This window comes from Ambystoma mexicanum, chromosome 1p (genome assembly GCF_040938575.1).
Source record: "Ambystoma mexicanum isolate Mex_15411 chromosome 1p, UKY_AmexF1_1, whole genome shotgun sequence".
NCBI lineage: Eukaryota > Metazoa > Chordata > Amphibia > Caudata > Ambystomatidae > Ambystoma > Ambystoma mexicanum.
In genome coordinates this window covers 317,577,591-317,604,645 of record NC_090921.1, presented here as the reverse complement: position 1 = coordinate 317,604,645, position 27,055 = coordinate 317,577,591, and the positions used below count along the sequence as shown (strand labels likewise).

General features: G+C 46.6%; 1 protein-coding gene across 1 annotated transcript in view; it reads left to right on the top strand.

Annotated features, from left to right (window-relative positions):
- Positions 1 to 27,055, top strand: part of FSTL3 (follistatin like 3) — a 189,608-nt gene that overhangs the window by 147,721 nt on the left and 14,832 nt on the right. The window contains exon 4 of the mRNA XM_069647832.1: positions 20,416 to 20,646. Coding sequence (XP_069503933.1) covers positions 20,416 to 20,646 — 231 coding nt within the window. The remainder of the gene's footprint in view (positions 1 to 20,415; positions 20,647 to 27,055) is intronic.

Sequence of the window (27,055 nt, the reverse complement as noted above, 5' to 3'; positions counted from 1 at the left end):
CACAGGGCTTGGAAATCTGGCAAAGCCAAGGACGTAAGGAGGAAACACAAGAACAGAAAGTAAAGTAAAACACATGTGCCAGGAGGACTGGAAACCCCAAGGACATGAGGAGTAAACACAGGAACAGAAAAGTAAAAAACACAGGGCTTGGAAATCTGGCAAAGCCAATCACTTAAGGAGTAAACATGGGAACAGAAAGTAAAGTAAAACACATGGGGCACAGAGATCTGCCAAAAATCCAAGGACATGCTCAGGAAACACACAGTGAAAGGGGCCCCTAGGGGACCCTGACGTCTATGGAAACAAGGCAAGTCACCACACACGACAGATACGCCAGACACGAGGTTGTATTCCCAAAGCTAGGGTTTATTGCAAAGCAAAAGTCTCAGTTGGCCAACTGGGTCTCACACCCCACGACGTGTATCTCTAGACCTCGAGGGACGCAAGAGAGTGAATTACGTACATCAGTTACATATATACAAAATGCATATCAAACAATCAGCTATGACATGTTTAACACCCCCCTTTATTGGGTTTCTTTGAACTTGGTGTGATGATGGACATCTCCGACTACTATGACACCTTCAAACATCTATTCTAGTAACAATTTGCAATTTGTGAGTGCGAAGGCATCTTTCAGTTGTTGAATAGAACACAGTGCTTCTGTTCTTGGAAGCGAGCTATATACGGGGGGGAAGAGTTGCATTCAGGACCTTGCTATCTATTAGGTGCTATTCGCGTCCTGGGAGCCGACACGCTCTAGCGGGCTCAGCAAAGGGGGGCCATAAGAAAAGCATAATTCAAGCCTTTAGCGGTACTATTCTAACATATTCTACCATATAACGAGACTGGCTGGCAGCTGTGAAATGATTAAATGCCCTGCAGCTCTGCTTCAAGGCTACATTCGGGAGGGAGCCGGGCATTCTTCCTGGCGCTGCCTACGTTTGTGTTTCAGCAAACTCTTGTTATCCTCTCGGCCCTGCGGCCTTGTCCTTTTCACATACAGACAATGTTTTACAGTCGAGCAGTGTAAGCGGAAAATATACTGCGAAGCAATAGGAACAGAAAGCAATGAGCAATGGTTAGAAAACAAAATGGCGATTCTTGTTACATCAAAATGGCCGTTCATTGGCAAACTCGAAAACCTATATTCTGTCATATCGTGCATGAGACAGTTGGCCCACGGCCACCAAAATACGTTTGCGGTCGCAAAGTTGAGGTATCCATTTTTCTAGACTGACAAACTCTCCTTTGGCCGTATGCCAAACGTCTCATCTATTTATTGAAACCTCCTCTAGTGATGATGAATCTGAAGTACTTATGTCTGAATTTTGCATGCTATCGTAGACATCATCGTCTTCATCAATATCTATTGCCATCAACTCTTTTACTGCTCTCATCTCATTTGGGTCTGGGTTAGTTCGATCATGAGGTTGTTTTTTCTTTGTCATCATATGCAAACATCCTTCCGTACATCCCTCAGTTACCTCAGCACAAACTATGGCTAAACAATGTATACAACAACAGCATGTTAGGAATATTCCAAACACCACTACTAATATTGAGATCAACTTCCATCCCCAAGAACGTAGTATTCCCAAAAACCAAGATCCTATTCCCCAGCTCCCTTCTCCAGTAGGGAGTTCGGAGCTTAGGACGTGCATTTTCTTTATTGCTTCAAAGATTGTGGGGGAATAGTCATCGACATAAACGCAACATGCTGATCCCACTATTTTTCAAATTCTCCCACGATCAACCAGGATCACATCGAGAGCTATTCTATTTTGCAGCGTCATTAACCTGATTCCTCTTTCTTCCAACGTCATGTTAAATAATATATCTGTTGTTGTATTTATTGCATTCTTTAGGATTCTGGAAAGTTGCCTTATATTATAGGAGTTCACTATCTGCCCTAAGAATGGAATGAATGATTTTGCTACATCAGTTGCTATTAAAACACCCTCGTCAGTCCTTTTGACTCTAGTTCTAGATAATCTGGCCATGGCTGCTGTTTCTAAGAGGAATACTCCTGGGAACAGTAGCCCTAGGTAACATGTACCTCCCCAGTTTCCGGGCAACCAAGGATATGCTTTCTCTCCACATATAAAATAAACTGGATCACCTACACATACTGGTTCTATTTCCCATTTTAATACCACTGTATTCATGCAACCAGTATATGTTCCGACTGAAAAAGAGCCTTTCTTTTTTCGACAAAAAGGGACAATTCTTGGGCTATAATTCACTGTGTAAAATGGGGGAATTGCATCTTTATCCACTTCTGTTCTTACACGAAACTTCATTACAGATGTTTTTTCTGGTGGGGACAATCTATCTCGTCTATTTTGTCGTGTTATCTTTCGTGTACTTTTCCTCGTGGGCTTTGGGGCTATTACTTGTGCTTTATGGAAAATGGAACAACCCACAGGCTTCATTATTATCTCCTCAAACTCATTCATGTTGGTTCTGTCTAATTGACCCGTATTACTCTCATTCCATTTCCCATAGAACATTGCACCTAGAGATGCACTACATGCAGAACTTAATGGTAGTGGCTGCACATACCACCCTATTCCTTTCCCAGCATTCTGTGGTAAATGGGCACATGCCCAGCAATTTGTTTTCTTCAGAATTGCATGTGTCATGTTCATGATCAACAGTAAAGTGTTATTTCCAAAACCTTCCCTGTGTCTTTCTTCAATTGGGGGCAGGGTATAAGTGATCACCTGAACCAGGCTTTCAGTAGTGGATATATTGATTATTGCTAACAACATTTCTAATGGGTGTATTGTTTCCACCCACCATAATATTAGAGCTGTCGATATTGGTGCTACCACACGCATAAAGCACATTATTATTGTCAGTACCAGCATACAATTTGTTTTACCATGCGTTTTTCTTAAGCTTACAGTCTTTATAATTGACTCATTCTCAGCGGTGGTGGTGCAGGAGGAGGCTGGAACCGGTCCCGGCATGTTTCTCGTCGTCCTTCTTCTTTCTTATCACAGTTCGTTGTGGATATCTCTCTTCGTCGCGCTTGCTCTGATGTTAATAAGTTCAATGGAATTGTCACAGTCCAGTTCTGCCTGTCCTTTTTAGCCTGGATTCAATTATTCGTTTTTAGGCGAGATCACATGTCCTTTCTTATACTGCTCAGAGGACCTTTGATCAGTTATCTTATCACCTTAGTATCATGTGCGCCCAGCTTGTCCGCTCTGGTTCCGGACACATATACTGTTAATCAGTTATCTGACTTGCCATAGTACCATGTGCGCCCAGCTTGTCCGCTCTGGTTCCGGACACATGTACTTTTTATGATCGTACCGAGGAGCCGTGAGTCTTGAATTGTCCGACTTGCACAATTCTCATGCTTCTCTCCTCTACACCTCTGGTTCCTTCTTCGTCCATGAGCTGAACAAGAGGTTGACATAAACAGCAAAAAGAACTGCGGATCACTTTGTCTTTCGAGGCCGCAAGTTGTATCGCCTTGCTCCTGGTATCGTATGATCCGTGAACAGTGCCGGTGCACTTCCAGATTGAGGCTCGAAGTCAGCCTGTGGCGCTACTGCAGATGCTGGTGTGCGCCGCGCCAATGATGCAGATCCGTTTTTTGGCGTGCTGGCAAGTGTTGGTGGGCGCCAAGGGGGTACACGATTTATTTCTGCTGCTATTTGCAAGGCAGATTTCGCGTCGGCCAGCAGTGATGTCGATTCTGCTGGGCAACGTTGGGGCACTCTTTGCCCTTCCCCCTCTTTGGAAATCGTCTCAGGCTTTGTTTCGAGTTTCACTTCTCGTTTCGGCAGATTAGGTGGCTGCTTACTGGTAACAGTTTCTTTCGTTTCTGGGACCGCTGTCTCTTTCCGGTCATCAGTGTCAGGCAAGTCTTTCAGTGCAGTTGGAAACTTCTTGGCATGGGTGGCATGGATCCACGACTTCCTTCCATCCACCCGTATTGCCGTCTGCGTCGCCAAAAGTACTTCATAGGGCCCGCGCCACCTGGGTGCTAATGATGACTTTCTTTCAAAGTTCTTTAGCAGCACCCACTCTCCTGGCTCCAGCGCGTGCCCCGGACCGGTGTATCTCACTGGTAATGCCTCCTGCACTTGCTGATGAATCAAACGCAATTTCTGCATTAAAAGGCCACAATAAGTACTAAGCACAGGATGTTCTATCCCACTAAGTCGTTTTGGCTGAGGTGCGCACCAAACATTTGCCGGCCTCCCCATCACGATCTCGTACGGGGAGAGCCCAGTTTTAGCCTGCACAGACGTATGCATGCATAATAGTGCTATTGGTAATGCATCCACCCAACTCAACTTGCTTCCCACACAAATCTTGCTAATCTTTGATTTAAGAATCACGTTGTGCCTCTCCACAAGACCGGCAGAACTCGGATGCCTTGAACTATGGAATCTCTTATCAATCTGAAGACCAGCACATATCTGTAATACCACTGCACCCACAAAATGTGGTCCATTATTAGACCATAGGACACAGGGCAAGCCAAATCTGGAAAAGTACTCCTTCAACATCACTTTTGCCGTGCTCATTGCTGTGCAGTCCTTCAAGGGATATGCCTCCACCCACTTACTGAATGCACAGATCACCACCAAGACGTATTTTAAGTTTTGGCACCTCTCCATCTCTATGACATCAAAATGAATTACCTCAAATGGCATGGAGGGCGGGCCAAAACTGCCTGTTGGAGTCACTGTTCCCTTCCCTACATTGTGTTGCAAACACGTGATACAGTTCTACACCAACCTCTCTGCATTCTTTTTTATGTTTACATTCTGCCAAACTGTAGAAAGGTGCTGTATTATTTTCTTCACACAGATGTGCGTAGGGCTGTGGGCCATTGTGACCTTTGCAGTCACGTACGAATTTGGTAACATCCAGTTTCTAGTTCCCTTGTCCACCCAACAACCCTCCACATCCAACTCAGCAGATCCCTCTGCCCACCCCTGTATTTCATCGGCCGTAGCCTCGGCTTGCATTTCTTTGACAGTGGCAACTCCATCTTCTATCATACAGGATACTTCCTCTGTCTGAACCGTCATCATTTTGGTATTCAAATCAGTGGCAGTTTGTTTCACAATTCTGTCTCCAAACGCGTTTCCCTCTCCTACTTTGCATGTTACTTTTTTATGTGCCTCGCATTTCACTATTGCTAGGCGCTTTGGAAACGTGAGTGCAGACAGCAATCGTACAATCAAAGGGCCATGTTGAATTCTGGCGCCATGTGATGTCAAAAACCCTCTCTCAGCCCAGAGTCGACCAAAATTATGAACCACTCCAAAAGCATACTGACTATCAGTATATATATTCACATTCAAATTTTCAGAAATCTCACAGGCTCTGGTTAATGCTATTATTTCTGCAGCTTGTGCTGAATTATAGGGAATTCTTTTGCTTTCTACAACTCTCTCTAGGGTAGTGATAGCGTATGCGGCAGTTGTCGTGCCATCTGGTAATTTAAAACATGAGCCGTCTCAAAATAACTCTCCATCTTGCTCTTTCTGTGGGATATCACTTAAATCAACTCTCCCCTTGGTTTCTTCCTCAGTGACCATTAAGCAATCGTGGGGGAGTGATTCATTCTTCCCAATTTCTTTTATGGTTGGTGGCATTAATTCTGCAGTATTCAAAACGCTACACCTCATAATTTGGATATGGGGCGCGAACAAGATAATCTCATATCTTGTCAGTCTAGCAGAGGTGAGGTGTTGCGTCTGTGTCCTATTTAATAGAACGTCTATGGCATGTGGCACCATCAAAATTAAAGTGTGCCCCAATACCATCCCTTCCGTTTGTTTCACTGATGCAGCAGCCGCCGCGACAGATCGCAAACATCTTGGTAGTGCGCGCGCTACAGGGTCCAGCGCAGAAAAAAAATAGCCGCACGTCCTATTTCTTCCACCTTGTTCCTGTGTCAAAACCGCCAATGCACATCCTTCACTTTCACACACGAATAGTCTAAAAATGTTCTCATAGTTCGGCGTACCCAAAACTGGAGCCGAGCATAATGCAGTTTTCAATCCATCAAATGCTTTCTGACATTCCTCATCCCACTGCAAAGGCATAACCGCATCCTTTCTAGTTAAATTCACCAACGGTTTCACCACTAACGCAAAATTACCAATCCATTGTCGGCAATATGAAGCCATGCCTATTATGGCTCTGACTCCTTTTTGTGTCTTTGGAATAGGCATACAAGAAATACTTTCTATGCGTTCTGGCTTTAGTCTTCTCCCTCCTTTCGAAAGTAGGTAGCCCAAATAGGCCACCTCCTTTCGATTATACTGAAATTTCTTCAAACTAGCTTTATGGTCATGTGCCGCTAGGTGTGACAGTAGTAATACAGTGCTTTCTTTACAAATCTCCTCTGTGTCTGCAGCTAGCAATAGATTGTCTATGTATTGCAAGAGTACACAACCCACGGGTAATTTCAGCATGTCTAGCTGCTCTTTTAATGTTCTACTGTAAATACTTGGACTTTCCGTGTAACCTTGTGGAATCCGCATAAATGTAAATTATCGTCCTCCTAATGTGAACGCGAACAAATATCTGCTGTCCTTGTCCACTGGAATACTGAAGAACATGTTTTTCAAATCTACTACACTAAAATATTCTGCTGAAACAGGTATCATTGTCAATATTGTAGTGACGTCTGGTACTAGAGGAAATTGTGGATCTACTACCTTATTCAATGCGCGTAGATCAATTATGAAACGGTATGGTACCTCATTACCTCCTTTTTTATAAACCGGAAGAATCGGGCTGTTGCATGTACTGTCTGTAATTTCCTCGATTACCCCTAATTTCACCAAATCTGTAACAATACTCTTCAATCCTTGCTCACCTTCAGCCAAAAATTTGTATTGGGGTATTCGCGGGAGGGTAACACCTTCTTTCAAAATTATATTTACTGGCTCTATCTTTAAATATCCTACATCATTGTCATGCATTGCCCATATACAGGTTGGTACTTTACTTAGTTCCCCTGGTAACGCTTCGGACATGAATTCTGACACAGGGGCATTGTGTGGCCATATCGTTATAAACACTCTGTCTGCCGTGCAATGTATAACAGAACCTAGTTTTTTCAACAAGTTTAATCCAAAACAAATTCTCCCCACAATTTTCTGTTAAAAGGAAAGGACAATGTTCAGTAAATGGTTTTATGGTAACTGGGACTGGTTTGGACATTGGGTTTATGACTGGTGTACCTGCGAACCCTACGGAAATATTCTTTTGCCCTGACAGTGGTATATCCGGAACCAAGTGATGGTCTATTGAACACTTCTGTGCTCCTGTATCTACAAGAAAGCGGTGCTCCTCATTCCCGACTCTCATTTCTACGTAGGGTCCTCTCTGATTCACGGGAATAGACACTGGTTCCGACCCCTGTCATGGGCTGTCCTATTGGGGAAATAACACATCCAATGTGTAATCATTACTATTACTGTAATACGTGTTTGGCTGTGTATCGAAAACATTCCCACCCTTCCCTCTATTTCCCCCACTCTGGTTTCTATATTGTTGATTTTGCTGTCCTTGACTCTGGTTTGGGGCATTCTGGTTTTGGCCTTGGTTTTGATTACCTCCGTTATTGTGATGCTGTTGCATACTATTCCTATTTGGTCCATTCACTCCTGGGTGTCCTCTATGCTGTCTCCTCTGACCAGACCCATTTCTATTCTGTAGATGTGAACATTGCGCTCGCCAATGTCCTTCCTCCTTACAATACGCACACTGATTCGGTCCCACTGTTCCCCCATGCATATTCGAATTACTCCTTCCTTGTGCGTTCCCTCGCCCTTTATTATGTCCTACTACTTGCTGCATTAGTACCCGTGTTTTTAGATTTACCGTATCACTCTCTTCTTTTTCTTTTCCCGCAGTCACTCTGCGCTCATAATATTGGGCCATATGTAATACTTCCCCAACGTTTTTGCTTGCCATGCACTCTCTGATGTCATTATTAGATCCTGAATTGGAGGTTTTAACCCCCTCACATATTTGTCAACAAATAACCTCCTTCCTGCTTCCGAACCCACATCCTGCCCGCTGAAGTCTGTGAATACTTCTTCAAATCTATTAAAATAATCTGTAGCCAACTCATCCTTGCCTTGTACACAGGCAGTCAATTTGTCCCATTGAATTCTTTTCTCTGGGACAATTCCTTTTAACTTCTGCACTATACGTGCTGGTAATGCCACCAGGTTTGCTCCTGGTGTCCCTCCAACCGCTTTATTCCTGTCTTCTATTATCAAGTCCGCCCATGTGGTGCCAAAGGCTGTTGGGTCATCTACCTTCCTTATTTGTTTCCATATGTCTGCTGGCAGGATCACCGGGAATATTAGGTCTATATCACCCATGGTAAGCACGGATGATTGTAGGCAGGACTCTACTTCCTTGTAAAACCCTGCAGGATTCTTTCTTATATCAGGAATCGTCTGTTTTATGTTGTTCACCTCCTGTCTGGAAAAGGGGACATGCACATATTGGGCGGTGTAATGGGCTGGTGTTACCAGCGCCGCTGCACCGCCCACTGCGGGAACCTCCACTTTGGGCACAAAGGTAGGTGGGACCTCTCTCATAGGAAATGCCCCACTTACCGTTCCCCCCCCCTTTCTTAGATTTAACATATTCCCAGATCCAACGATAGGGCTGTTTCTCCTGTCTCTCGCTCTAGTGCTCTTCTATATACTGCCATTATTTCAGGTGGGCTGGCCTTATCGTTTTTTACATCTTTGTCTAATAAATGTTCAGCCATCGACTGTAGTGCTTTTCTTTTCATGGGCATGGAATATTCATCAAATATCTCGTGTATCTCCATTGTGGGAATACTAGGATCCGACATCCATCTAAACGCTTCTCGTATACATACTTTTAACTTATCGCCCCTTTGTACTGACGACATTGAATGTCGTTGTTGTATATATGGCTCTACAGTTTCCTTCCTATTTCTCCCGATATCCCTACTCCTGTACCCAGGTGTAGCAAACATTTCGGCATAATAATTATCTAATTCATCATTAAGCTCAAAAAGTCTATACACATGTTCTCTCACTTCTTCATCCCTCTCCCTACAGCGTGCTAATGCATTCAAATCTAACAATCGCTGCAGTGGTAATTTCCCAATATGCTGTTTCCATTTCTCCACCAAATATTCACCCATGCATTCCAACACTACCTGTCTTTCGTTGCTTCTACGAAGTCATATATCGAAGCCAGTGCTGCCGTCCCATCATTCCCGTCTATATACATCTCTGCCTGTTGCTGCAATTCCACCTTCCTTTCTTTGCTGATTGCGCTGCGAGTTACCCTCGTGCATCCCCGTTGGTCAGTCCCGCCTCTTGCCCCCGTGGTTTCAAGTTCAACCCCGGGAGCAACGGACGGTAACAAAACTGTGCCTGAGGCAGGAGGTGCAGATGGGACAATGGGAGCAGGGAGTGTCTGTTGTGGGCTTGGTTGGCTAATAGGAAGTGTTACGCGTGCGGTCTGTGGCTGCGGGAGGGCTTCAGCTACCGGAGGGGGAGCTTGAGCTACGGGCGGGGTCTGGGCAATGGCTACTGATGTGTCTGGTCTTACTTATGATCTTGGGCCTTGTTTTGTATGGGTCAATATATTTTCTATCAATTCATCTGCTATGTGTAATTCTCGTTGTGGGTATATCTTTTCTATATTCAACTGGTCACGCCTACCTGCCCTTCTTAGACTCTCAGTCCACTCCTCCTCTTCTTTCTCTTCTGCTACTTCACCTTTCGATTTATGCCTGCGCGTATGCTTTGCTCTGCTTCTAAATTGGAGCATTGCTTCCTTTCTCCAGTCTTTAATAGTCTCAAATGCTGCAGGACGCGCTTTCTTTCTTATCAACACCCTTTCCAGGTTGTCTATCCTCGCTATCTCAAAAACTTTGATTAATCGGCCACTGATGGTCTTGTTGCTTTCTGGTTTGCCTATGCCAAGTCTCACAGAATATTATCGCACCCACTCCATACTTCACATACATCTCATACGCCGGCGTTCCCCCAGGTGGTACAATTTGGCCATTTTTCAAAGATTGTCTACCACAGCAGAAAAACCCTGCTAAGGTGGACAATACGCCAGGCATGTTTCAACCTTCCCCCTGGTTAATCAACCTTACCTAGGGCGTTTGATTTTGCAAAGTCAACTCTCAACCAATATCAGGATACTTTGAATCGGGGAATGACTCACCTGATAAATCAAGTCGTCTGTATACTGACGCACCAAAGGACGTCGTGTCTGCGTTTCTTGGCTTCTGCCTCGTTTCGGGACCCTCGCCTCCTTGTTCTCTAGCCAGGCACGTTGATCAGGGATCAGATGTGTGCAGATCTGCAAAGGAGTCTCTCATCACTTTTACAGGGCGTCCCGAACACCTCTTGATCCCGACTCGATCGTCCCGTCCTCGCCGTTCTCTGCCTTACTCAATTACAACGTTATGCGATGGAACAAGTGGGGGAGGGACCCTATTCGGGTGCCATCTTGAAAGGGGCCCCTAGGGGACCCTGACGTCTATGGAAACAAGGCGAGTCACCACACACGATAGATACGCCAGACACGAGGTTGTATTCCCAAAGCTAGGGTTTATTGCAAAGCAAAAGCCTCAGTTGGCCAACTCGGTCTCACGCCCCGCGACGTGTATCTCTAGACCGCGAGGGACGCAAGAGAGTGAATTATGTACATCAGTTACATATATACAAAATACATATCAAACAATCAGCTATGACATGTTTAACACCCCCCTTTGTTGGGTTTCTTTGAACTTGGTGTGATGATGGACATCTCCAACTACTATGACACCTTCAAACATCTATTCTAGTAACAATTTGCAATTTGTGAGTGCGATGGCATCTTTCAGTTGTTGAATAGAACACAGCGCTTCTGTTCTTGGAAGCGAGCTACATACGGGGGGGAAGAGTTGCATTCCAGACCTTGCTATCTATTAGGTGCTATTCGCGTCCTGGGAGCTGACACGCTCTAGCGGGCTCAGCAAAGGGGGGCCGTAAGAAAAGCATAATTCAAGCCTTTAGCGGTATTATTGTAACATATTCTACCATATAACGAGACTGGCTGGCAGCTGTGAAATGATTAAATGCCCTGCAGCTCTGCTTCAAGGCTACATTCGGGAGGGAGCCGGGCATTCTTCCTGGCGCTGCCTACGTTTGTGTTTCAGCGAACTCTTGTTATCCTCTCGGCCCTGCGGCCTTGTCCTTTTCACATACAGACAACAATGTTTTACAGTTGAGCAGTGTAAGCGGAAAATATACTGTGAAGCAATAGGAACAGAAAGCAATGAGCAATGGTTAGAAAACAAAATGGCGATTCTTGTTACATCAAAATGGCCGTTCATTGGCAAACTCGAAAACCTATATTCTGTCATATTGTGCATGAGACGGTTGGCCCACGGCCACCAAAATACGTTTGCGGTCGCAAAGTAGAGGTATCCATTTTTCTAGACTGACAACAGGACATGGACATGAGCGTTGCGTCCTGCACACTGGGCCTGCGATGAATAAAACCACAGACACCGGCTCCACGTCTAATCTCCTTTATTATCATACATCTACTGAACTCCTCACATGCATCCCCTCCCATTCCCTGGTTCCTCCCCCAGTTCCTTGTTCAGTCTCCCTTGAGGGGACAGTGTCCCATTAGCCCAAACCACCCCCTTTACTTATCACCAGAGTTTGTGGTCTACATCTGCTCGATGAGACGGGGCGGCCTGCGCATGCTTCGCTGGGGTCGGCCAGGCGGTTCACCGGCATCTTCATCTGGTGCCTTTAGCAAAGGATCTTCAGGGGGTTCTGTCTGGGGTTGCAGACATCTCTTCTTCTTGATCCTCTTGGAATAGCTTGCGAAGGAATTATGCATTTCTTGTTATGTCTCTGCTCTCACCGGTGGCCGTAATCATGGGCCCTTTGGTTTCAGTGACCCCGAGGGGTTCGGGTCTGTATCTAGAGTCTGTTTTCCTCGGTTGCGTCTGTCGGACCAGTACGGCCTCGCCTACTGGGATCTGGTGTTCTTTGGCCTTCCGCTTCTGATCCCTCCATTCTGTGGCCTTCTTTCTCCTCTCGGCCTCCCTTTCCTGTTTGTCTTCGGCCGGGGTGTGGTCTTCCAGCTGCGGCAGTCGTGTTCGTGGCTTGTATTTGATCATGAGTTCTGCCAGTTGCCTCATGAGGGGCATTTCTGTAGCTCCTCGGCATCTGGGATATGGCTTGAGGGATGTATGCCAGGTCTGTAACAGCATTCTGGCGCGTTCTCTTTATGGTTGCCATGAATCGCTCCACCATGCCATTGGCCTGCAGCCACAGTAGGGTGATCCTTTGATGTTGGAATCCCAGGTGTGTGTCGAACTTCCTAAATTCTTGCCCTTGAAATGGTGGACCGTTGTCCATTTTGACAACATTGGGGACACCCCATTTGCTGAATAGTTTATCCACTACTGCCACTACCTGATGGAATGGACAGGACATGCTTCACCAGGGGAAATTGGGAATATTCATTGATGGCCACCAGGAGATGACTCCCTTCTTCCAGGGACCCATAAAAAAGTCCATTGCCACCATTTGCCAGGGCACTGTGGTTGCTGTCATCACCTGACATGGTGTGCATTGTCTCAGTGTGTCCTTGACTATGGTGTCCATGTAGGGAAACCACACTTGATTGCGTAAGATCTTCTTCGTATTGGCTATGCCCTGTGTCCTTCATGCGCAATGATGATGACGGCTTTCCTGAGACTCTTGGGGGCCACCAGTAGGTTTCCTCAAAGAAGTGTCCTTTATTTTGTTGTGGCCAGTTCCCTGTATATTCTTGCCATTCTCTGCAGGTCTCTCCTGTCCACCTCTCCCATTTCAAAGCATTCCGTGGACACATGGCGCCATCCGTTGGTGTTGTGAGTAAGACAGCTGCCCGAATGGTGGGGTCAGCCCTGCACTTCTCAGCGAATTGCTTCTTCGTGATGGTGGGAGACAATGCATTCAGGGACAGATATGCGATGTATGATTCTGCCTCCAGCTGCATATCAGTGTCTGGAGCACTGCCGGGGTGCCTCGACAAGTAGTCTGCCGGGTTGGCTTCGCCACCCAGCTTGTGGACAATGGTGTAGTTGTACTCCTGGAGGCGTATGCCCCACCATTCTATGCGTGGCGGCATCTTAATTTTGAGGTTCCCAAAGGGTGACAGGAGTGCTTGGTGGTCCGTTATGAGGACAAAAGTTTGCCCGATGATGAAATGGTGAAACTTTTCGCACGCCCAGACCGCGGCCAGGCTCTCACGTTCAGCTTGGGATTAGGAATGCTCAATGGAGGTGAGCGCCCGCCTGGCATACACTACTATGCACGTGTCTGACTCTGGTGCAGGCTTGCCTGAGCTAGGATGGCGCCTAGACCGACTGGACTGGGATCTACTGTAATTTCAGTATCCCATTCCGGGTTGAAATATGCAAGCTGGCGGTTGTTCGCTAGTTCCTTTTTGATTGTGCAGAAGGCATCTTGACACTGTTCGTCCAAGGTGAAGGGTAGGTCTTTCTTGAGGAGCTGTTTGAGCGGGCTGGTCAGTGTCGCATAGTGAGGTAGGTACCGAGCACAGTAACCCGCCATCCTCAGGAAGGATCATAGTTTAGACACATCCTTCGGAGGGTCCAGGTCGACAATGGCACTGATTTTATCTGGGTCCACCCTGATGCCTTGGTCTGAGAAGATATGTCCAAAGAAGCGCAGGCTGTGCTTGTTAATGGTGCATTTTGGGCCATTAAGGGTGAGGCCCACCTCATGGAGAATAGTGCACACTTGACTTTATTGCGTCGTCATTATGTTCTTGAGTGACTTCAAACACTAAGATATTGTCACTATAGTTGAAGGCGTTGGTGACTGGTATCGTCTCCTGGATTATCTCGGCTGCCCAGGATATATAAAAGTTAAGCTGCTTGTAGCGAAAGAGGCCTTCGTGGGTGGTGAAGGCTGTTATCGGCCTTGAGGAGGGTCAATGACCAGCTGGTGGCAGCCTTGGTTCAGGTCCAACTTCGAGAACCAGGTAGCCTGGTTGAGTCCTACCAGCATGTCCTTGATGTTAGGTCCCGGATGTCTCTCCCTCTGGATTGTGGTATTGGGAATCCTCATGTCGACGTAGAGGCGGAGGCGTCCATCTGACTTGGGATCCACCACCAAGGGGGACACCCAGTGGGCGGGTCCTTCCACTCTCTCGATGACATCGATGACATCATTGTCCATCAGTAGTTGTAGCTCAAGTGTCAGTTTGGCTTGTAAATGGAACCCTATCCTCCGCGGGTGCAGTGGGACAGTTCGTACCATAGGATCAATGTGCAGTCAGATGACTGTATCCTTCAGCATGCCTACACCCTTGAATAGGTTGGGGAACACCTTTTATAGTTCCTCTATGTCCAGTGATTTTTGTGCCAGGGTTTGTATAGTTTGGGGCTGTGGAGGGAGGCCCTGGATCATCTCAGACTGGTCGACTAGATGTCGATGAGTCATAGGGTGGTGGTCGTCTTGTAACTGAGGAGGCACCTCCCAGTCACTGGACTGTGAATCACATGAATTGTGACGGCTACTCATCGGCCTCTGTGTGTCAGGTCGCAGAACAATTGTCCTTTGAATTGTAGTGGTAGGGGTGCTCCCCACTAGAAAATGCTAGCCTGGGATGGTTGTAGTGGGTACGTGCCTGCTATGGTCTCGTATGTTTTCTGATTCATCACATTGACGGTGGCGCCTGTGTCCATTAGGAAAGGAGTGTGGAGTCCTCCCAGGTGTACTGTCAACTTTGGGGCCATACTGTCATCGGTGGTATCGTATATGAGCCAGACATATTCCTTACTCTCCGGTCATATTCAAAGTATGTTTCTGCACTTGGTGACTCTTCTTCTGTTGGTGGGTTCTCATAGGGGTCGCCTGTGGAGAGTTCTCGTTGATGGTCTTCCCCTTAGCACGGTTGTGTGCGAAAGGGGTGCTCCTGGTTGTCAAAAACTTAGTCTGGCATGTTGACTTGTAGGTTCTCCACAGCACAGATAAATCCCGGGTGTGTCGCATACGTTGCTGTGTTCCTGTTGAAGCCGGACCTTGCGCCGTCTCTCTCCGGGTATGGTTGTGGGTTGGGTGCTCTCATCGGGTTGTATCTCCTGTGGACAGTCACTTTTGGTGATTGTCTTTATGCCGGCAGTGGTGTGACCCTTTCCCGGCACATGATTTGAAAATGGTTCTCCTGGCCGCACCTCATGCAAATCTGGCCGATGGCGGGGCATTGGCCCTTGTGTGGGAATTCAAACCTGCATCTATAGCATTGTCTTTTGGGCTGAGCACGGCGAGTGGTGTTGCAGGTGTCTTCACGGGACTGTGCGCCCACTTGTCGGGACTGTCCTTGCGGGTTGTTCATTGTGGCAGTGATTGTGTCTGCTTTCTTCGGGTTCTCTATCTGGGCCGCCCGTACATCGACCCTTGCTAGTTCAGCTATTTTCTACAGTGGGAGAGGTTTCTTTAGCAGGTGTTTCCGAAATTGTGAGGATATACACTCTTCTATCACCCTCAGTCTGATGGCTTTGTCATAATTAAAGTTTGCAAAGTCACAATATGTGATTTTACTCTGGAGACGAAGTATGAACTGTACGATTGTCTCATGGGGTGCCTGGGTGCATTGATTGAACGTGTACCGTTCATAGTCTCTGTTGGGTAAGACTACCAATCGTCCATTGATTGCAGTGATGAGAAGTTGGTAGGAGTGATCTTGATGACACTTTTCATCTCTTTGCCTACTAGGTTGGTGAAAATGTGTAGTTTGTTGAGTGCATCTTGGTTTCCCACCGCCCTCATAAATTCCTCGAATTCTTCCATCCGTTCCTGCCATCTTTGGCCTTGATCTTCTTTTGGCTCCAAGGTGAAAGGGTTCAGGCAGTAAAGAAAGGACACTGGGTTGGTGGTGGGGGCTACTCCGACTGCAATTTGCGCAGATGCGTCCGCTAGTACAGCCCCTGCTTGGGACATCTCGGCTTCTTTGTTTCATGTGCGTTGGTTGCCGTGCCTGAGTCCCTTTTACTTAGGTGCTGGGAAGTCTTTGGAGCTCTTTCTTCTTGTCCCAAGATTTCCGATATGTTTCTGTGCACGTGCTCTGGGCTCTGTAGCACGTGGGGTCACTGGCTGGTACTGCACCTGCGGAGTTGCATAGGCTGTGTATACCTATGGGCTGCCTGGAGATTTGGGGTACTTGGTGTGCCCTGTCTGTGGGCTCCAGGTGGGTGGGGTCCTGGTTTGGCGCACCACGTGCGGCCTGTGAGATCCTCGCTTTCAAGTGGGTTTACAAGGGATTTGTCCATGTACACGTTTATGACTTTTTAATCCTGGTTTTCTAGTGGTTTTCGGTGGACATTTGGCTGTGTAGCGAGTGGCACGTTATACATGTTGTAGTCCTTGCCTTTTAGTGGGAATAGCTCATTTGTTCGTGCAGCTTGTGGCCCGTTTGATACATTCCAATCCTCGCGTTCTAGTGGAAATTGCTGAACCACCCGCACGTGTAGCGAGTGCAGCGGCCGTCAGCTGCACTCTGTCCTTACCGCTGAAAGCTGCGGTCGGCGTTTCCTCCCACATGGTGGTGTGTCTCTCTGCGTGTGTGCCTGGGCACCCCCTACTCTCTCTCTTGTCAGAGTTCCTCCTCACTCCGCGACAGATACGGTGTTCCTCTGACAGCTGTCCTGCTGTCACCGTTGCTCCTCTGATCTCGCTCCCCCATGCACCAGCCCCCTCCGTAGGCCACGATGGATTCGACACGGCGTGTATCGGCCACCTCCTTTACCTGTAGCACAATTCCGGCGCCATTCCATCCACCTTCCTATCAGCGCCTGCTCCTACTCGAGGATGCGGGCGTGGGGCCCTGGCTTGTCGCCAGTTGTTGCATCCTGCACACTGGGCCTGCGACGAATAAAACCACAGATACCAGCTCCACGTCTAATCGCCTTTATTATCATACATAAACTGAACACCTCATGTGTATCCCCTCCCTTTCCATTCCCCTCCCCTGGTCCCTCCCCAGTTCATTGTTCAGTCTCCCTTAAGGGGGCCGTGTCCCATTAGCCCACAACAATGAGAAAGAAACACGAAAACACAGGAACAGAAAGTAATATAAAACACACAGGGCCTTAAAATCTGGCAAAGCCAAGGACGTAAGAAGGAGAAACAGGAACAGAAAGTAGATCAAAACACACAGGCCCTAGAGAGCTGGCAAAACCAGGTACATGAGAAGGAAACACAGAAACAGAAAGTACAGTAACATTCACCAGGCCTTGAGATACTGCAAAGCCAAGGACATGAGAAGGGAACGCAGGAAAAGAAAGTAAAGTAAAACAAAGAAGGCCTCGACATCTGGCAAAAGCCAAGGACATGAGGTGGAAACACAGGAACAGAAAGTAAACTAAAACACACAGGCCCTACAGAACTGGCAAGTCAAGGACATAAGAAGGAAACACAGGAACATAAAGTAAAGTAAAACACACAGGGCCTGGAGACCTGGCAAACCAAGGACATGCTGCTACAAGCAAGGAAGTGGTCCAGAAAGAAGATAGAGACAGAGAACAAGCAGCACCCCAAGGGCTGCAAGATCCCCGCTCAGAAAGAGTACAGAGTTACATCTATGAAAGGGAAGGAAGACAACTGCACTCCAACCAGGAAGAATAGTGGAACAAAAGGTATAAATCTATGTGTACAGGGACAGGAACAAGGTTTGGTCCATAGTGACAACAGTTAGGAGTACTAGTGCAGAACACTAAAGTCTGCCTTAAACAGGTTTATAAATGCAAGCTCACATGTGGAAGAGTAAAAAAGAAATCAAAGCTTAAGACGGTAGGATTTTACAAGTTAAGGATTTAATTCTGAAATTATCTTGCTCAAAATATCATGTTTTAAATCAGACTAGCCTGGAAGTTCCTTCGCTTATCACTTCTGTATATCTGTGTGTCCGTTATTCGATTACTAGTTCAAATATTGCTTTTCTATTGTCAATTTATTTTTTATTTTAAAATCATATTATTTTGCAGTCAATAGATGGAACGTCAGTGCTCCAGCGATTATCAGCGTTTGTTCCACATTGAAAAATCCTAGTGAAAAAAATCCCCAAGTCGCTGTGAAAATCACCTTCATGTACACTTGACTTATCTCTCTAATTCAACAGAAAATAAATAAAGGGGAAAATGATCTTCAAATCTTCCTTGGGATTCCCTCAATGTACCTCTTACTGCCCGCCAATCACCCTAAAATCTTTCCAATAATCTCCATGAAAGTGGCCTCCTTTTCTTACAGAGAAAGCCAAATCTCGCTGAAACTACCATCAAATCATGAACCATCCAAAACGTGTGAAAATCTCCACCATATCTCCCTGAAAATGGCCACTACATTTCCCTCTAACTACCCCCTTAGTCTCCATGAACGTAATCTCAAAATATCATAGCTTACCCCAAATGTGCTCTAAAGATATCCCCCAGATGGCCATTGGAAAAACAAGTATGGAATAACCTGGATTCATAGCTGAAAAACCTTCCTGGACTATAGTACTTCATTAAAGTCATGAAAATGGCATTTTGGAAGGTAGTCCTCTTTACTCACCAACCAACAAATGGTGGTTGATGGATTCATCCACATTAGGGATGTAAACACATCCCGCTGATAACTGTGAGAGCGACACATATCGAGGAGACCAACCCACAAAAAGAGCTTGCGATGGAAGTGTGAAAAGGGGGTTTTGGTTCACTCAATTGATTTCTTTCTAACTAATCAGTGAAAATTGTTCATTTTACAACATACTGTTGCTGAATGCATAAAAAGGTCCAATAGCTGCCAGGCCAACAACAGAATAAAGGAGCATTTTCCAACGCATTTCATGATATCTTTGCTCACAATGTATTCCAGCATTGCCACTGTAAAACATACTTTACGATGCTAGTGCTTACAAGAAGTTGCAGATTTTGGCCACTTTAATAAGACATTTTAATACTACCTGAGCATATATATGCCAGTAGTCACTGTATGAATGCTCTTTAGCTGGCTGTCCCCTATAATGCCAGTGTTGTAGCTGTAAAATGATGTTTCTATCCTAGCTATAACAATATATGCCAGTTTTGCCACTGTAAGAAGACATTTGGCTGTAATTTATGTAAGTATTTCCTCTGTAAGAACACAAGTAGGATTGGATTTCATTAATGCCAATAATGCAATTGTAAGACGACATGTTAATGCTGACAGTGCATATCTATGCTAGTAATGTCCCGCACCACTTATCTAGCAGGCAGTGTCACCATTAAAAGTTTCTTTACCGGCACCTCATCCAACCCCTTAGCCCCCCACCATCCCTGTCCACTATGTTCATGCACACTGAATTCATTCCAACAGACACACATGTACATGCACACACATACACATTCTCAGAATATAAACAACCTCTTGCATGCACACACACCGACAACCCCTTGCATGCACAAACACACACTGGCAATGCCTTGCATGCACACACACAAGCACACACACTCACACACTTATTTAACTTTCCTGCGATACCAATCTGACCGAGGACTCCCCGCCAACAAGATTTCAGGATTATTTGCATGCAGGAGACTGGAGGCAGGCGGAGCTGTCAATCAACTCTCCATGAGTCTGATTCCTGTCTATGCCACATGCCAGTAAAACCAATGCCATAAGAATCATAGATTATCCGGGATGTGTGCAATAGTCCCTCTAACAGAAAATGGGCCTGCAGTATTCCAGTCAGTATGCCCAATGGGCCATGCAAGGCTGGGGAACAAAATGCCCATGGCCCTGCCTGGACAATTTGGCATGCGCAGACTGGGGTACTGCTTGCAACATGCAAACCAGATTTCATAAGGGTGGCTGGCCCAGGATCCCACCCTTGGCTGAGGGAGTGTTGATGTTTCATTGAGCCTGGCCTTTTCTGGGACCTCCATAATTGGTGGCAGGGAGGAATGAACCACAGCTGGCTCATTCACAACTGTAACCATCCTCCTGCAGCAGAGGCCAATGCCACAATGAAGCTCTAGTCCCCTGTACAGACATGATATCCATTCCTGGTGACATAGGTTGCCTGACCTTCTATTTGACTATCTTCAATACCTCCCACACCTGGAGATCAGGCACATGGATCATAGCCAAAGACCCGAAGGTGCTACAAAATGGCAGAAAGATGCCATGTCAGGGATTTACCAAAACATTGAAACAAACTAAGCTCCAAAGGGTTATTTGATTTAGCATGCCAGCTTCCCAAACTCTGATGTGTTTATCTAATGAAAGACTATCATAGAGGAATTTGTTCTCTGATAAAAAAGAAAATGTTCCAGGATGTTAGGCAAAAACATCCTTTAATGTTGTTTTTCCTCTGCAGAGACCTGCACTGGCGTAGTGTGCCCCGGCACACATACATGCGTCGTTGACCAGACTGGCAGTGCACACTGTGTGATCTGTCGTGCAGCCCCCTGCCCGGACCCATCCGATACAGATCAAGCTCTCTGCGGGAATAACAACATCACCTACCCCTCAGCGTGCCACTTGAGACGGGCCACATGCTTCCTGGGACGATCTATTGGTGTACATCACTATGGAAGCTGTGCAGCAGGTATGTACCACTTGATCTACTGAGACGATTCCTAACCAAGAGAACCTGACCTTCACATACTGATAAAATGGCGGACACTGGCTATTCACAAAATTCAAATTCTGCACAGTTTCGGTTCTATATCTTAAAATCGCGGCAAAAATGGCTGTGGATACAAAATATAGTGGCAAAAATGCCGTGATTTTGTGCCACAATTATGTAAAGGATGCAGGGGACACCCGCGCAACCCCTGCAACCACTATACCATTTAAGGAGAGCGGGGGACACCCCCGCAATCCCCACACCCCTTAAATGGTATAATGGGATAACACCTTTACCGGGTAACCACAGCATTTGAGCTGCGATTTTTTTTACCAGCGACATTTTTGCAGCGATTTTATCACCTGATACCATAGTTTCTCAGTTTCCCAACTCTGCCTTAGTTCCCCTGTGTGCCTTGGAAACCTCTTCTTCCATTTACTGTGAAAGTCATGATATGATATTGCTGCTAAGGTGAAGGCATGGGTTTCAACGGCGGCAATGTCAAACATTAACCATGCCTTTTGGTATAAACTGGCATTGTTAAATAAAGAAAGTGGTGGCTGGGCTCGCTCTTTGTACCATCACACTATTTCCACTTGAGGTATGTAGCAAAATGTTACCCTTTTTTCCCACATTCTTTGATGTAAACCCCACTGGCTTACTTGCCTCCTGCGGCATATCTGTCCTTATCTATATGGTAAACAGGAGAGCGACACCCAGTGATACCCGAGTATAAAGACTTTTTGGTTGAGAGAGACAAAATTTGTCGAACAGCATGGCCATGAGCAGGTGAGTAGGAGTGCATATAATTCCTTAAAGCATGCCTCCATCTACAATTCTTCTTAAGCAAATATGAGACTGGAAAATACCATCTGAAATTCGATGCAGATGATGTTGATAATGCAAACCATGTATGTAAATCATAAATGATAAGGAAATCCAGTCTGATATTCAGTGTTTAATTGATATATCATTTTTAAATATGCTGGCCCAACATATATCCATAGCCTATTTCTTTCTTTTATTTGTATATCCATGGAGGAACAATGCTCTTTTGATCACAAAAGAATGTACAGTAGATAATAAATCAAAATTGATGGGAAGCAGTCGGCTTCTTACAATGGGGTGGGTTCATGTTACATTCTGACAAGGTTGTGGAGGTGTGGAGGGGAGTGAATGGAACAGTCACCAGGGACAATACATGGGTGGACATATGTAGACTAGGGCACAACCACCATTAGGCACGCTTAAGTGCAGGTAGGCGGTACAGCCAGCTGTGTCGTGGATGTGATCAGGATGGATGAAGTGCTAGATTTGAGGAAGATAAATGAGGGACAGAGGCAGGTTCGAGGCGAGGGGAACACTTTAGCTAGAAGGTAGATAAGCTAAAGGTTTAGAGTGTAACTCTGAGGTGAGAAGGCAGGCTTTGAGTTTGGTTTTGAACAATGCCAGTGCAGACTGTTTCTCAGATGTCTCGGGCAAGTGAATTCCATGTAAGTCAAGCACAAAGAGAGAAAGTGCAGAAGTGAGAGGAAACCCAGGGCGAGTGAGGTGCCACTAGGGGTGTCGAGGAGGACGAGCAGAGATTACAAGAAGTGTTGTAGAGTTGTAAAGAGGAGATAGATACAGTGGAGCCATTCCATGGCTAGGACCAAAAGGAGACATTTAAATCTTGCCCTGTTGTGCGAAGTCTAACTAGGAAGATATGTTGGGGGCGTATCTTTCTCATTTTTATAAGGACACTGCCTTTATAAACCCATTGAACATAATCTATGGAAGGCACCAGGTGTTTTCTCCTCTAGATATAATGTGTATTATGTGGAATGGAAGGCATTCACAAGGTTCTGGCTCCAAACACAATATTTCATCATGCAACAATTTACTCTCAAGGGTAAATAAAATACATATCTAAGGTCTATATATTTAATGTTTCAAAAAAGGTAGCTGGCGCTCCTCTCCAGAAAGAACATGCCATGATGACCTGTTCTGAGGTGAGAGTTTGCAGCACACGCTTTTTGCTCACTGTGCCTTTCACAGATGAGAAATCTGCATTTGCATATCAGTCTTTGTCCCGCCCACATGGGCAGACCAGCACCGAAATGCTATGGCAATTCCTCTTTGAACAAGAGTACCAAAAGCAACCCCATACAGGTGTTTCAGCCTTGTTGGGCCTCATCAGTGAGGTGAAGCTTTGCCTCTCTGAGCACAGTGAGCAGGGAGTCCACGTCTGGTTTCGCCCAGGTAACTCAGGGTGGCCAACCCCAAGTTCCTTGCAAATATTTCAAAAAAGGTAGCTGGCGCTCCTCTCCAGAAAGAACATGGCATGATAACCTGTTCTGAGGTGAGATTTTGCAGCACACACTTTTTGCTCACTGTGCCTTTCACAGATGGGAAATCTCCATTTGCATATCATTCTTTGTCCCGCCCAAATGGGCAGTCCAGCACCGAAATGCTATGGCAATTCCTCTCTGAACAAGAGTACCAAAAGCAACCCCATACACATGTTTCAGCCTTGTTGGGCCTCATCAGTGAGGTGAAGCTTTTCCTCTCTGAGCACAGTGAGCAGGGAGTCCACGTCTGGTTGCCCCCGGGTAACTCAGGGTGACCAACCCCAAGTTCCTTGCGAACATTTCAAAAAAGGGTAGCTGGCGCTCCTCTCCAGAAAGAACATGGCATGATAACCTGTTCTGAGGTGAGAGTTTGCAGCACACGCTTTTTGCTCACTGTGCCTTTCACAGATGGGAAATCTCCATTTGCATATCAGTCTTTGTCCCGCACACATGGGCAGTCCAGCACCGAAATGCTATGGCAATTCCTCTCTGAACAAGAGTACCAAACGCAACCCCATACAGGTGTTTTAGCCTTGTTGGGCCTCATCAGTGAGGTGAAGCTTTGCCTCTCTGAGCACAGTGAGCAGGGAGTCCACGTCTGGTTTCGCCCAGGTAACTCAGGGTGGCCAACCCCAAGTTCCTTGCAAATATTTCAAAAAAGGTAGCTGGCGCTCCTCTCCAGAAAGAACATGGCATGATAACCTGTTCTGAGGTGAGAGTTTGCAGCACACACTTTTTGCTCACTGTGCCTTTCACAGATGGGAAATCTCCATTTGCATATCATTCTTTGTCCCGCCCACATGGGCAGTCCAGCACCAAAATGCTATGGCAATTCCTCTCTGAACAAGAGTACCAAAAGCAACCCCACACACGTGTTTCAGCCTTTTTGGGCCTCATCAGTGGGGTGAAGCTGCGCCTCTCTGAGCACAGTGAGCAGGGAGTCCATGTCTGGTTGCCCCCAGGTAACTCAGGGTGACCAACCCCAAGTTCCTTGCAAATATTTCAAAAAAGGTAGCTGGCGTTCCTCTCCAGAAAGAACATGGCATGATAACCTGTTCTGAGGTAAGAGTTTGCAGCACATGCTTTTTGCTCACTGTGCCTTTCACAGATGGGAAATCTCCATTTGCATATCAGTCTTTGTCCCGCCCACATGGGCAGTTCAGCACCGAAATGCTATGGCAATACCTCTGTGAACAAGAGTACCCAAAGCAACCCCATACACGTGTTTCAGCCTTGTTGGGCCTCATCAGTGAGGTGAAGCTTTGCCTCTCTGAGCACAGTGAGCAGGGAGTCCATGTCTGGTTGCCCCCAGGTAACTCAGGGTGACCAACCCCAAGTTCCTTGCGAACATTTCAAAAAAGGGTAGCTGGCGCTCCTCTCCAGAAAGAACATGGCATGATAACCTGTTCTGAGGTGAGAGTTTGCAGCACACGCTTTTTGCTCACTGTGTCTTTCACAGATGGGAAATCTCCATTTGCATATCAGTCTTTGTCCCGCACACATGGGCAGTCCAGCACCGAAATGCTATGGCAATTCCTCTCTGAACAAGAGTACCAAACGCAACCCCATACACGTGTTTCAGCCTTGTTGGGCCTCATCAGTGAGGTGAAGCTTTGCCTCTCTGAGCACAGTGAGCAGGGAGTCCACGTCTGGTTTCCCCCACGTAACTCAGGGTGGCCAACCCCAAGTTCCTTGCAAATATTTCAAAAAAGGTAGCTGGCGCTCCTCTCCAGAAAGAACATGGCATTATAACCTGTTCTGAGGTGAGAGTTTGCAGCACACGCTTTTTGCTCACTGTGCCTTTCACAGATGGGAAATCTCCATTTGCATATCATTCTTTGTCCCGCCCACATGGGCAATCCAGCACCGAAATGCTATGGCAATTCCTCTCTGAACAAGAGTACCAAAAGCAACCCCATACACGTGTTTCAGCCTTGTTGGGCCTCATCAGTGAGGTGAAGCTTTGCCTCTCTGAGCACAGTGAGCAGGGAGTCCATGTCTGGTTGCCCCCAGGTAACTCAAGGTGACCAACCCCAAGTTCCTTGCGAACATTTCAAAAAAGGGTAGCTGGCGCTCCTCTCCAGAAAGAACATGGCATGATAACCTGTTCTGAGGTGAGAGTTTGCAGCACACGCTTTTTGCTCACTGTGTCTTTCACAAATGGGAAATCTCCATTTGCATATCATTCTTTGTCCCGCACACATGGGCAGTCCAGCACCGAAATGCTATGGCAATTCCTCTCTGAACAAGAGTACCAAACGCAACCCCATACACGTGTTTCAGCCTTGTTGGGCCTCATCAGTGAGGTGAAGCTTTGCCTCTCTGAGCACAGTGAGCAGGGAGTCCACGTCTGGTTTCCCCCACGTAACTCAGGGTGGCCAACCCCAAGTTCCTTTCAAATATTTCAAAAAAGGTAGCTGGCGCTCCTCTCCAGAAAGAACATGGCATTATAACCTGTTCTGAGGTGAGAGTTTGCAGCACACGCTTTTTGCTCACTGTGCCTTTCACAGATGGGAAATCTCCATTTGCATATCATTCTTTGTCCCGCCCACATGGGCAATCCAGCACCGAAATGCTATGGCAATTCCTCTCTGAACAAGAGTACCAAAAGCAACCCCATACACGTGTTTCAGCCTTGTTGGGCCTCATCAGTGAGGTGAAGCTTTGCCTCTCTGAGGCACAGTGAGCAGGGAGTCCACGTCTGGTTGCCCCCAGGTAACTCAGGGTGACCAACCCCAAGTTCCTTGCAAATATTTCAAAAAAGTAGCTGGCGCTCCTCTCCAGAAAGAACATGGCATGATAACCTGTTCTGAGGTGAGAGTTTGCAGCACACGCTTTTTGCTCACTGTGCCTTTCACAGATGGGAAATCTCCATTTGCATATCAGTCTTTGTCCCGCCCACATGGGCAGTTCAGCACCGAAATGCTATGGCAATACCTCTGTGAACAAGAGTACCCAAAGCAACCCCATACACGTGTTTCAGCCTTGTTGGGCCTCATCAGTGAGGTGAAGCTTTGCCTCTCTGAGCACAGTGAGCAGGGAGTCCACGTCTGGTTTCGCCCAGGTAACTCAGGGTGGCCAACCCCAAGTTCCTTGCAAATATTTCAAAAAAGGTAGCTGGCGCTCCTCTCCAGAAAGAACATGGCATGATAACCTGTTCTGAGGTGAGAGTTTGCAGCACACACTTTTTGCTCACTGTGCCTTTCACAGATGGGAAATCTCCATTTGCATATCATTCTTTGTCCCGCCCACATGGGCAGTCCAGCACCAAAATGCTATGGCAATTCCTCTCTGAACAAGAGTACCAAAAGCAACCCCACACATGTGTTTCAGCCTTTTTGGGCCTCATCAGTGGGGTGATGCTGCGCCTCTCTGAGCACAGTGAGCAGGGAGTCCATGTCTGGTTGCCCCCAGGTAACTCAGGGTGACCAACCCCAAGTTCCTTGCAAATATTTCAAAAAAGGTAGCTGGCGTTCCTCTCCAGAAAGAACATGGCATGATAACCTGTTCTGAGATAAGAGTTTGCAGCACATGCTTTTTGCTCACTGTGCCTTTCACAGATGGGAAATCTCCATTTGCATATCAGTCTTTGTCCCGCCCACATGGGCAGTTCAGCACCGAAATGCTATGGCAATACCTCTGTGAACAAGAGTACCCAAAGCAACCCCATACACGTGTTTCAGCCTTGTTGGGCCTCATCAGTGAGGTGAAGCTTTGCCTCTCTGAGCACAGTGAGCAGGGAGTCCATGTCTGGTTGCCCCCAGGTAACTCAGGGTGACCAACCCCAAGTTCCTTGCGAACATTTCAAAAAAGGGTAGCTGGCGCTCCTCTCCAGAAAGAACATGGCATGATAACCTGTTCTGAGGTGAGAGTTTGCAGCACACGCTTTTTGCTCACTGTGTCTTTCACAGATGGGAAATCTCCATTTGCATATCAGTCTTTGTCCCGCACACATGGGCAGTCCAGCACCGAAATGCTATGGCAATTCCTCTCTGAACAAGAGTACCAAACGCAACCCCATACACGTGTTTCAGCCTTGTTGGGCCTCATCAGTGAGG